The sequence below is a fragment of the Lingula anatina genome, chromosome 1 (genome assembly GCF_051362555.1).
Source record: "Lingula anatina isolate TDL-2025a chromosome 1, LinAna3.0, whole genome shotgun sequence".
Lineage (NCBI taxonomy): Eukaryota > Metazoa > Brachiopoda > Lingulata > Lingulida > Lingulidae > Lingula > Lingula anatina.
The window spans coordinates 36409991-36422824 of NC_141767.1; the positions used below are offsets into that span (position 1 = coordinate 36409991).

Consider the following 12834-nt stretch of genomic DNA (forward strand, 5'->3'; position numbering starts at 1 on the left):
AAAGAACAAAAACTCCCGTTGCACTAAAAACATAGGAAAGGAAACGACAACGCCACTTGCATTAGTTTCACAATTTTTATTTGTAATTTCAAACAATTTGTTTTTGGATCACACGTTATTTCTGATCGAATATTTCCAAAGCTGTGGAAATTTGGCATATCTTTATGTACAATAAGAAAGTTACTATTTTGTGCTGAACACACCAGTATTGTCCAAACTAAGTATGTTCTCTTGTCGTAAAGACTGGCCAACTATGTAATAAAGCCTTCTTAATATTCCAAGTCATCCGTTGTTTGCAAAACTCTAGAAGCCGAGGAAATATTCGACCACAGATAATAATATTTGATAAATACAATAGTTGTTGATTGTTTGGCAATATCACACTTTGCATATGAAAAGAGAAGCTAAAATAAGAAATACCTGCTCTCATCAAGGAAAAGAAAAAGGTAAAAGATGAATCCCTTTGAGACTCTGAGAGATTCTGCTTGGGAGCAATAAATATATTTCTTTAAAATCGCAAAATCGAGTCTCAGGTATGCATTTATATACATATCATAGTTCGAGATAGCCGCTAAATTCCAAACTGTTCTTAAGGGGGATTTAAGACCAGGGTGCAATAGATGAACACTAGGCAATTCGGTGTGGTCACTCTCAACTACACATTTGTGACCTTTGAGGTAAAAAAACAACTACAGGAAAGTTATTCATAGCGAGCATGACAATAAAATCTACAATGAATATGAGAGCTCGGAAGTGGAATAAAACTACAAAATGACGATATTTACACAATTTTACAATTTACAAGATACTTTTCGATAGCATAACGACCCATAACTCTTTGAAAGTCCCCTGTGGTGTTTTCAATGCAATTATGCTCAAAGGAATCCCTCTTCTAAGTACACATTTTATCTTATCTACCTTCTAACATTTTATGGCATAAAACGAAATGAGTTTTATCTAAGTTCGAAAAGTGCGCATGAACATGCATGATGATGGGGTATATTTTCACGTTATTATGCTATGGCATGAAAACCCCCATGACCGGCATAGTGTTTTATCTATTTCACCTCAGAGGACTTTCAGTTGTTAGCTTTCCTTCCATTGCGTCCTCCACTTCGGGACACCCTCGACACACAATCGATCGCTAGAACGAGATTATATTCCACGCGCACGTTGCGTGTCAAACAACCACTGCTGCCTACATCTGTAATAATTGCTTAACATCCTATAGCAATAACTATATCATATCGCAAATTGTCCCCCTATGATTATATTTTGTAATGGAATGTATGTTTTCTTACTCAAGAGATTTGAAAGCGCGAATGGATCTATTTTACAAGCGTTAATTTCTAAAGTAACAGCTGAGTTTCGATTCTCACTTTATCATTATGAGTAATTTTATGACACTTCCCACAGATTTACGAAATAGTCCCGTGTCAACATTTGAGCTTTGTGATTTGTCACGCCTGTCCCTTAGCCCCACCCCTGGGTCAGACCCATACCATATCCCCATGACTTTTCCCATCCCGGCCTCAAACTACTTCCACACTTTTGTTTCATCTCTCTGCAAACCCCCCAACCTGTATCACATTCCGTTATGTGGAAATGAACATAATAGGCTTCGCATTGTCAACACATTAATAGCATAGACAAATTGAGCATGAGCAATTATCAAATTGAATAACCGTAATAATAATAATATTGATATTAATACTGTGCACATTATACATATAGCACTGATGAGAGATCAATACAGTCTTACAACAGAAGATTCTTTAGATTTGAGCCAGGGGCATGTTAAAGATAGGTCCGACTTTAGGATCCATTGGGAACCCTTTCCTCATTCCCATGCACGCCTTGGAGTCGATGGATAGGGAGTTCTCCTTCACAGAGATGTCGTGTTCCAAGGTCGACTTGGTCTTCATCAGGCGAGCTAAGCTAATCTCGGATTGTCTCAGCTTCTCCTTCAGGTAGCGGACGGACTCTCTGATCTCATTCACCTCCTTCTGCAGACTGGAAAGAAAGGAAAATAAATCATATAATTAGTCGTTTGATATATTAAAACATGGAAATTGGCCATTTTTTTTGTGCAAAGCAGTGAAATATGCACTTGACATATTTCCTTAGATCTTTTTAATTTTAACTACGGTTTCAACAAAAGTCTGACTTTACCCACGCCAAAAAAAAAAAAAAAAAAAAAAAATTCTCAAGGTACTCACGTTCTCATCACTGGGTCGTTGCAAAGTTCCACGTTCTGTCGTCTGCACCTCTCATCCAGCCGGGTCTGGGCCACCTTCATTGGTGCCTCCTTATCATGGATTGCCTTACGCAGCAGCTCGATGTTCTTCTCCATGTCGAAGACCTCTTGCATGGTCTGAAAGTATTGTGTGACGTTAATTTTTAATCCTTTTCATAAAAAAGCTTTCGAGCACATGTATTGTAGTTGGGAAGAAAGAAAGATTTTAAAAAATCTTCATCACAGCCTGATTCAAAATATAAATACAGTAGGTACTCACTCTGTTGAGATGGGCCTGCAGTTTGTTCCTGGCGTCTGTGGATTCTCTGATACGCATGTTGAAAGAGTTGTTAACGTGGTTGAAGACGTTCCACATCTCATTGGCGCAAGCGCGCAGACAAGCGTCGATCTCACCACGCAGACGCTCTGAGGCAGCTCTCTCCTTCTGTGATCTCAGGATGTTGTTCTGGGTAAACTTAACCCATGTGTGGGGGACGCTGATTCTGTTAGAAGAAAGTAAAACACGTGAGACTTTCTTGCAACGACTCAGTTCGGTTGATCTTGCAACCAGCCGTCATGGATTTTGCACATTGGTACGAGTAGGTGGGGCGTCAAATATGGTCATTTTGAATCGTTTCTTACTTTTATCTTTGCTGTATGTAATATATCAATTAACAACACCACAAAATAGAGCAACTTACGTGTTGTCTACGTTCTCGATGCCAGGGTGGTAGCCAATGCCCATGGAGGTGTTCCTAAGCTGGTGCATACGGTCGTCAAGGTGATGGGCGTGGTGTTTGTCCTTGGCGTCTTTCTCCATCTCGTGGAGGGCTGCACGGTCCAACCTGAGAGAAGCAATGAGTACATCAGTGACTGCATGAACTTAACAATCTGCTGCATCTTTAAAACTTGTTGCTTAGCAACATTACGGACATTATTTCTAACCTATGTCACTTTTTTAAATGTTGTCAATTGCTAGAAGGCGAGATCGGGATGTCTTATTGAAACCAGGGGTCCGTTTCACGAAGCTGTCGTTAGTTAGAATAAATAACGACAGAAGTACCTTAGCAATTTAGCGAAAACTTAGCGATTTTCGAGTGGTATTTCATGAAGTTAACGTTAACCCATAACAGAAAATGGTAACTAAAAAACCTTTTAATTTCATTCATTACGCATGTGTACGATGAAACAGTCGTTTTATATCCATGGTAACAACGAGACAATAATAAACGAGATGACTATCGGTAGCTTCGTGAAACAGCACTCATAACTAACGAGGTCTAACGACTGATTGCTAACCAACGAAAGGTTCGTGAAATGTGTTCACTTTAGGTAATCGGAGGAGTCAAGTAAACGTGAACGTACTTCAGTTGTGCGTGTGCTCTCTGCAGCACCTTCCTCATTCTCTCCTGACAGTTCTTGATGATGAGAACTTCCTTGCTCAGGGATCTCTCGACGTCGTCATGGACCATATCAATGCCCTGGCGCTTCTCACGGTGCAGCAGGCATTCCTCGGCAATATGAAGTGGGTTGTTAGTGTCCATGTAAGCCTTCTCCAAGATCCTCTTGTGCTCCTATGAAAAAAAAAAGATATGTAATTTATACAACAAGTTTAAGAGAAAGTCTTCCCTTGTGACGTTTAATGGAAACATTCAGCTTGAATATAGTTACCATTCAAATTAATTCTACTTAAGAGTGCAAAAACTTAATTTTGTAGGACATGCAAGTTATCTTAGTTTTGACATATCGCTTTTTGGTTGATTCGATACTCATTATTTTTTTCAGAGGGAAAATGACAACTATTCAAATGGTAAGCAAGATTAAGCACAAGTTGTTAAGCACCTATATTATGTGGTAAGGTAGACAACTGGATTATGTCGGATTCTAACAGGCCAATCATGAATTTCTCCATTTATAAATACCCATTTTACTTTGCTTAAAGTCACATATTGTTACTACGTTACTATGGGGCCAAATTTACGTTGCCGTTTCAACATTCATCATTTTCGGCCATTCCTTTTCTTTGTAAATATAGTCCAGCTGTTGGTCTAAGTTTTGTCTCTTTTAAAATGATAGCCGATCAGAAAACACATCATCCAGTTTTAAGGCAGGTTACACCACGCTAGGTATGTAGCACCCCTAGCTCCATGTCTCTAGGCAATCAATATCACTATACCCTCAGATTCTCAATCTCATTCTCCATAGCTCTGCACTCATTGACCAACTCAGATTTCCAAAAGTGGATGTCCGTAGAGCGCTCACCTGAAGAAAAGGGCTCATGCATATACTAGTAGAAAGAGTGCCGCTAGGGAAACCACTAAAATAAACTGCGGCAGCGTGTGAAGTGCAGCTATAGTTACATGCTGTGTTCAGGACTCTGTGCTCATAAGTGACAGTCAATCAAATTATATCAAAAGATTATAAGGAAAAAGCCAAAATATTTTACCAAAATATTTGCGAATTATTTTTTTTGCACAAGAGATTTTGCTAGCGTTTTGCATATTTCTTTATGTTATTAAATGGTAGTCAATTATGAGGATATTGCCCTTCTAACACAACTAAAGCATACACGGAGGGTTGTCATGGATTACGTCAAAATCCATGACAAACCGCAAAGCAGGAAGGAGGGACCGTCTGTCTGAAAAAAATGGAGAAAACGCACGCACAAAAGGGGAAAATCAAAATGAAGGAATTTTGATACCAGTACCTTCAGATTTTCAATTTCATTTTCCATAGCTCTACATTCATTAACGAGCTCTTTTTTCCAAAAATCTATATCTTCCACTCTCTCGCCTGAAAACAAACATTATCAGTAGGATTAGTGGTAATAATTGCTTAAGTACACTCATGTGAAGAGACAGTCACATAGCAATGACTTAAGGATGAAAATCTTTATTCAAGTGACATATTATCAGATTATGAATTTTATTCTTCTGAGGCGAGAGGCTTTTGATTGCACAATGAAGTGCAAGTGTGTAAATGTAACATTGAGTGTTCAATGGATCATTATTATGAACCGATCACGTAAGCATTCTTGATATTAACACTCTGTAGAGCAATTTGTAAAGTCGTTATCCACGTCTGTGAACTGAGCCCAAAAAACATTACATGAAACTGACATTTTTACATTTACTTCAATTCTAATTAAGTTTACGGGTCTATACAAAGTGACAATCTACAGGCCGTTTTTAAGTGTTTTTACCGGCCAAACGGCCGATTCCATAGTGGCTGTCAACCTACTGTCACCTACCCAATCTCTTGGTGACATCAGCCTGTCTATTTCTGGTCCTGTGGTCGGTCTCCTTCACTGCCCGCCAGGCGTCAGCACGGAGACGTTCGGCGAAGGAACGCTCACGGTCGGACATGTGATAGTTAGCATGATTGGAGGAGCTCCAGTCGCCGTGAGAGAAGCGGTTGTACAGCTGCTGCCTGAATATTAAAAAAGCGATAAAATAGAAATAAATTATAATTTTCAAATTCATTATAAACATCATTATTAATCATTATTAATTGATTAATGACATTTATTTATGTAAACATGGTTACTAACCATGATAAAACAGTCACGCTACTGAATGACATCTGGTCACTCACCAATAACATTAACATCATGTCACAAAGCAGACCTAGGACTTTGACTCAATCATAATAAACCGTTTCAATGGCATATTATATCAGAAAACAAAAAAAAATCATTGTAGGCTATTAATCTTTTTGGAGGCAATGTGCAACATGCACGTGGTCCTTCGCCACAAGTCGAGAGTGACAAGAAGTGTTCCTCACCTTGCAGGGTTGAAATATGTCCTGGCATGGCCAACGTCCTTGGTTGCTTTATGTCCGGTAGAGTAACCAATAGGAGCAATTCTGCCGATGTCAGGAGTCAGAGGAGTGGCGCTACGTGTGCGAACCACTGGGGAACTGGCGTAATACACTGCCATCGTAAACTGAAGAAAAGAAAAGGCAATAACATTGTTAAATTTGTTGTTAAATATCAAAATCCAAGAACATAAACGGAAATCCTAAATTTTGGAATTTGAATTGTATCATATGATGAGCTCCGCTTGGTGTTTTTATTTTAAATAATCTCTGACCCCCCCTTTAATTGTATTTATTTTGAGTTTTATTGAACATTTTTATTCAAATAATTTTATTCCATTCAATAGACGTAAAAAAGTTTCTTTGTTGCTCTTTATAAATTGTATTCCAATTGTATTCCGCCAGACAAAATAAATAGCATTCATCTCATAAATATAGATATAAGACATTATATCTATATTCAATGCCAACCCATGCTCCAGAAATAACACCTATTTGCATTGCCTTCAGGTTGTTTCATTAGCAGTAACTTTTCCGGCTTGAGTACCCTCGTTATTTAAACAGGCTCACATTAATATTTCATAACATCCACTTAATGGGCCTCAACAGAACACATTCCGCGTGTTTATCAATATTGAATACTCATTCACGGTGGTGTTTGCTGGCTGATTATCGGATACTTTCTGATTCATCTGCTAAAGCCGTGTTTAGACGGGCTTTCAATAATGCAGGCCTCTCGAGTTATATCCAACCTCTTGTGTGTGTATTGCCTGACCGCCCGTGCAATGTGAGGGCCAGTAAAACCCTTCACGTTCACTTAACAGTGTTTGCAGCCGTCATTTCAAGTGGGAGAGTTATTGACTTGTAGTTCGCATCGAAAGCGTGACAGATCCAAGAATTACCGGCGTTCGTTTGGCTGGATCTTCATTTCTTACGACATGAGTGGTTTCAAGTACCAGTGCGTTGCTATGAGCAAACTATTGAAGACATTTATGGCAAAGCGAGTTGCTTGCATTGTAACAGCTGATTTTGTCTCACTGCGTACCTATCGGGCAATTGATCCCGCGCGATTTTTGGTGAGTAAGAAAAATCCATGGATATTTTTGGTCACAGAATAGGAGAATGAGAAGACTCGACTGCTCCTTGCCGGAATATTGATAAATGTGGAATTGTTCAAGAAGCGCTACCTTTATCCAATTACCACAATGATAATAACATCGATAAACCAGCGCGAAATACCGCAGTTTCCTTCTTTCAGTCGTGAATAAAGGGAAGATCGATAGTTAATAATCTCTACCCGTTGCCATTTCGTCTTAATTAATCTGCAGCAAGAAGCATGAATTAAATATCAGGTGTACGAATCATCGTCCAGCATAAAGGCGTTAAAACCAAATGACTGAACGAGGTTTAATCTTATAAAAATTGGAGCAAGCCGCTGACAAGGGTTTTATTTTGATTAAAATAAATTAAGTAAATTGCAAAAGAAAAGTTGGTCATATTGACAAAATCAGAGAAATAACAAGAACGATACGTCTGTTATCAAAGTTCAAAAGCTTTTTGGATCGATCTTGTACTTTTTAACAATAAGATCAATCTCTGCTTTCAAACATTATCGATTGCCGATCACCCGACCAAAGCCTAATCTGTACCCATAGCTTCAGGGCAATCGATGAGGTTGAGAGGGAAAACTATTAGGAGACAACTTTAGAGCTTTCGTTCAGGTTGTCACAACAAACTGGCGATTCTAACCATTTTCGTTTTTTTATCACATTTTAAGCCTATTTTGTTTTGTTCATTTGTTCATACTGTTGTTTACTACTTTCATACGTATTTTCATCATATTTAAGATTGTGAAATGTACTGTAGTTTCCCCCCATAATATACTTCTTGCATTTTAGCTATTTTAGTTAAAATGTAGCGATGTTGATTTGAAAATGATGTATTTTATCGGTCTTTTTTTCTGTTATCCAAAACATATTATAAATAAACATTTCAACATATCTTCTTTAAACTATGATGCCATCTATTGCAAAATGATGATGTTACTCATTATCATGTTTAGACCGTAAAATCTAATTTGAAACCCTCGCTTTAATAAATTTTTTCATTACAATTTAAATTACTGCACCATGGAATTTGTCCAATTATTTTGATATTACGAAAATCCTGTGAGGAGATAAGATATTCCATTTATCAAAAAATGTTGGCAGTTCTCTTTCTCTCTCAATCTCGTGTTCCAATTACTGGTATTAGAAAACTAAAAGTTATAATGCCGTTGTAACAGATATTAATTTCATCAATGAAAGTCGGCGTCTTTTTAACACTTTCATCACTGTTATACAAGATTCTGATAATTTATGGTTGCTACTTCAAAACTTATGACCGAAATACGCTTTAAGTCCTAAATTGGAGTAGAGGAACATAACTTTGACCATAGTAATACTATCAAAGAGACATGGCACGGCCAGTTGAACCTCTTATGAATGAAAAAAGCAAACAATCGAGATGAAATACTGATATGATACAAACATTTCTTACCTTGGTGTGTCTATTTGGGTTCTACAAAGGCTAGACTAAACTACAACAAGGCGAGCAGCCCACGTGTATGATTTCTTGCCGAGATTGAACAATAACTAAACAAAGTTGTAAAGGCTGGGCCTCATATAGAGGCCTGGCGTCCATGGTGATCGCCCTAACTACGACGGTCACGTGGACCACCCCTTTTATCAACAGGCGGATTAATCAATTAAATGTAAATAAATAAAAACAATATGGCGGGTCCGCCCGGGGAACGATTGCCGTGGCGAGGATTTTTAGATCGACAAAAACATTGTTTGAATGGGATTTTCTTATCCACATCAGCTCATTTCGGTGATTTGGATGACGCAAAACTGACCTCCGATATTTGATTCTGCAATCGCTTGCGAAGGAGAGCAAAACTCTTTCAAAACCAGAAGAGACTACGTCCAACGAAACTTAGCACAGCATTCGCCGTTCAATTTAAAATGTTCAGGATGAGAATGATTTGAGCTGTACACATATTTCAATTTCACATAAAAAGGTGTGGATTTTCAAACTGGGCTAACGAAGAAAATTCGTGATCTTGCAGGAGGATGTATAAAGGATTTGTCGACAATAGGGCGGCTTCTCTATGTAACACCAACTAGACATAAAATGGAAAGAGTCAAATACTGCCATTTTACTTCCATTTATGGATTTCAGGTAATACTTTGGGTGATTTCTTGTACTGTTTTGTTAGATCGTCTGACAATCCTGACAATGTTTGGTCAACTTTAAGAACTAAAATGGTAGACATATCGGACATTTAAAAGCATCTGTCGCAATATGCCAGTTGGACTTTGTGCAAACTTTTAACTATTTCAAATAAAACTTAAAACCAAATTTATTTCATATTCCCTTTCTTCATTGATACAAAATTGCGTTGTATTTTGGTTTTACTTTCTCCATACATTTCAATGTGTTTATTTTTATTATTTTAGTCGAAAATTTCTGGTTTAGTCTCCGTTCAAAGTGTACTCTTCATAAGATTTTAGTCTATCTAAACGCTTTATATAACTAAATAACTAGCAATACAAGGGTTTTTCGCTCACTGACAAAAAGTGAATGAATTGTTCCTCTTTTTTTATACAAATGGGATATGTTTGTATCTGTTCCTAATCCTCGTTCTACATTTCAAAGACTGATTTTTACAACGTAGTATCTCAAATGGTAAAACATATTCATTGGCCCACGTTTCCTCCGTAAGGGAAATAAAAATATTTCGTACTAAGTCCTATTGGAAAAAATAATATTACCTCAAAAAACATTACACATCTCAAATATCATAAGCAAGATTAATCACTATAGTATCAATGTTAGCAGCAATGAGCAATTATAGATTTTTTTCACTGATCTTTAAAACTGTGGTGACGTCATAAGATGCTTGAATAAACTCAGTGAGATCACCGCGATAAAATGGGAAACTTTAGGATTTTGATGTATCTCAAAAAATCCTTGGCAAGTTGTTTCAGTCAACGCACCTGCTACTCTATGAAGTAAACAGGCCGCCTTTATGTACTGAATATCAAAAGGTTTCCATTTGTAAAATGAACATGCGATTAAACACTTTGTAAGTCCTGTTTGGGCATAAAGTGTTGCTTCTTGTCGGGGCTTAATCGCTTTGTTCTGTGTGAAAGAAAATTTGTTTTAGAATAACATGGCATTTTGAGCACTGGTGCTTTTCACAAGGAAAGGTTGACTCCGACGCGTTTATCAACCGCGTTGTAATGGTGTCGATACTGCTAATGCAAAGGAAGGAAAGTTTGCTGCTCTACGCCGTATTGTTAATTTCTAATCGACTGTGACTTCTGAAAAAACATCTCTAAGTAATTAATATTTCGGCCTTTCTAAGTACCTGGCTCACGAGGTATGGGGTAACTTGCTCTTTGACTTTTTTACTTAGATAAAATTGTGTAATGCTGTTGTTGTTTTTTTCACTTAATTAATTTCTAGGTTAGGGCCGTTGGCATAGAGACAGCTTTCCCTTTCTCTATAGCTTTTATTAGATTTAAGAAAACGAGTACAAATTTTATTTTTCCCCCATGTTATGTGTGTTGCACTTTGCTGTAATCTGAAGCATGTTCTTATTCCTAAATATGTTTTTTTAATGCTAACCAATTGGATTTTAACATTTATAGCTACCTGAGTAATTTTCCCAATTCAATCTTATCGAATTTTATCACAAATTTTGACCTGGTGTTTGCATATCCTCAACCCCACCCGGGGGCGCTTATCAAGATAAGTAAATTACTAAGCAATGCACACCGGATTTGTCTGTTTGTGCGTAAGGACAAATAGACATATACAATATGATTAGGAATATAAGTTAAAATAAACTCTAGCCATTTTTTTGTGTCTAGAGTTTATACGATGTCAACTTGCTCAGGCGTCATGTCAAATTTGGAGATAATCCTTCTGTCACCGCGCAGTTGCCGAGTTACTTAAAAGATTAAACTAATATCAAAAATAATGTCTCCTGTCACAAATAAAAGCGGCCAAATATTATTTCGATTTTAAGCGAACTGGTTTTTAACACGAGACCCTATCTCATTAACCTCTGCGTTGATTTAAGTCAGGAAAGTAAATCAACAGTGTGTACATTTCAGACTTGGCCCCGTTTACCATTTGACAAAGGCGTAAACAGTTTTTCATTTACTTGGAACTAAATCTTAGTTTCCCATTTTATCACCGTGATCTCACTGAGTTTATTTAATCTCACACACACACACACACACACACACATACGGTCATTTACACACACATAAACTTTAATTTACACACACATAAACTTTAATTGACAATCTACGTATCACCAGTTAGCAATGATCAGATTTATAATCTATATTCAACTCTTCTCTACAAATCGACACTGAATATCAATAGCACAGTGCTATAAAGACTTGATTCAAGGACTGACAAGTAAGATTAATGAAGCTAGTTCATGTAACTTAACACTGAAGAGTAGATTCTGGTATTAAAGAAAGTGTTTGCAGCTCAAACAGTATTACTTCATAACTTAGCATGCGCAAAGGAGTTGCAACTAATTCGGCAATATAAAATGCCAGTAAATGTGTAACATAGAGTTTGGCGCAGCACTTGGTTACGCTAACAAAAAGTCGGAAATTATTATGTTTTTTTCCTTATAAATCATTGCCCGTCAAGTCTTAAAGGTGTCGGAATGTCACCGAGCAAAAGTAATGCATAGTTATGTTTCTTGAAGTACAACTCAGATTACAGCCTGCAAGTGCGACTTTTCGTTGCTATGGGCGCCATGCGTGGTGTTCGGTTACAAATCAATGGGGAATAAGTTATTTTTTGCGCAAATTTCCGCAACAAAGTACTGAAACATTGCTCTAATCGATCCCCACCCGGTGCTACCCAAAGTATATACAAAAACTTGATGAAAAGTGTTTAAAACAGAAAAAATCCTCACCTACCTTCGGATGTGAAGCACTCAGCCTACGACGCTCAATGGGTATAATTGGTAACGAAGGGAAATCTCAAACCCTTAATGAGCATGCGCGACGGATGAATAGGTTATTTATTATTCTGGCTTTATTGGTTGATCAATACGGTGTGTATGGGCTGCGTATTATTCGCACCTATAGCTTTTGTGAGTTATGGTAAATGACATTGTATTCGACAACGCTTTGAATAATATTGGGGGACTTAATAGAGGCGGTGATCTCATGACATGCGAGTTATTACCGACAGTAAAAGCAAACAATATCTGACCAACGATTATGCGTCAGAAATGTTAGAGGCACTGAATAAAGAGCCGCGTGGTCTTATTTGTTCCGCGGTGACGCAAGTCCTGTCATAGCACTAAACGGCCTGTAATGCATGGTTACATCGGACGCTGAACCTCTTTAACAACTGACCCGAGTAGCTATGGCGATGTTTAGTGAAATCATTCTACTTCTTATCATTCTTTAGTCACAATAGAAATGGGTATATTAACAAAATAGCATTCAAGTTATATCTAAATGTTTTCAGAACAAAGTTCAATTTCGGTGGCAACAGGCCTGAAGTGAACTTGATGCTCCAGCGATACAAGGGCATGTTCAGGATTTCTGTAATATGATTACAGAAACTTGGCAAGCTTGGAGGGAGAATATCTTTCTCGATTTGTAGGAAGCAACTTAACCAGTGTTTCATTTAATATTTAATATATGGGTTGGGTTGTTTTGCATTGCTTATTTATTGTTTTTCATTCATTCATT

At 37.5% G+C, this 12834-nt stretch overlaps 1 protein-coding gene across 2 annotated transcripts; it reads right to left on the bottom strand.

Annotated features, from left to right (window-relative positions):
- Positions 1–61: 61 nt before the first annotated feature.
- LOC106154939 (tektin-3) lies at positions 62–8726 on the bottom strand. Of its 2 annotated transcripts, XM_086999637.1 has the most exons (9): positions 8591–8726; positions 6020–6180; positions 5487–5665; positions 4413–4498; positions 3602–3810; positions 2938–3081; positions 2517–2739; positions 2220–2374; positions 62–2013 (listed from the first exon to the last, which is right to left on the bottom strand). In XM_086999637.1, the coding sequence occupies exons 2-9, from the start codon at positions 6172–6174 to the stop codon at positions 1776–1778; spliced, it is 1389 nt and encodes a 462-aa protein (XP_086855763.1). In that variant the 5' UTR covers positions 6175–6180; positions 8591–8726; the 3' UTR covers positions 62–1775. The 2 variants fall into 2 exon arrangements, with proteins under 2 accessions (XP_086855763.1, XP_013384963.1); XM_013529509.2 differs by lacking the exons at positions 4413–4498; positions 8591–8726 and adding an exon at positions 4944–5029 and having other exon boundaries at positions 6020–6174.
- Positions 8727–12834: the final 4108 nt, after the last annotated feature.

Excerpts from the sequence above, each read along its gene's own strand:
- LOC106154939 (XM_086999637.1), bottom strand. The coding sequence starts at position 6,174 with ATGGCAGTGTATTACGCCAGTTCCCCAGTGGTTCGCACACGTAGCGCC. Across the intron at positions 3,082-3,601 it reads AGAGCACACGCACAACTGAA|GTTGGACCGTGCAGCCCTCC; the intron begins GTACGTTCACGT and ends TGCTTCTCTCAG. Across the intron at positions 2,375-2,516 it reads TGCAGGCCCATCTCAACAGA|ACCATGCAAGAGGTCTTCGA; the intron begins GTGAGTACCTAC and ends CAATACTTTCAG.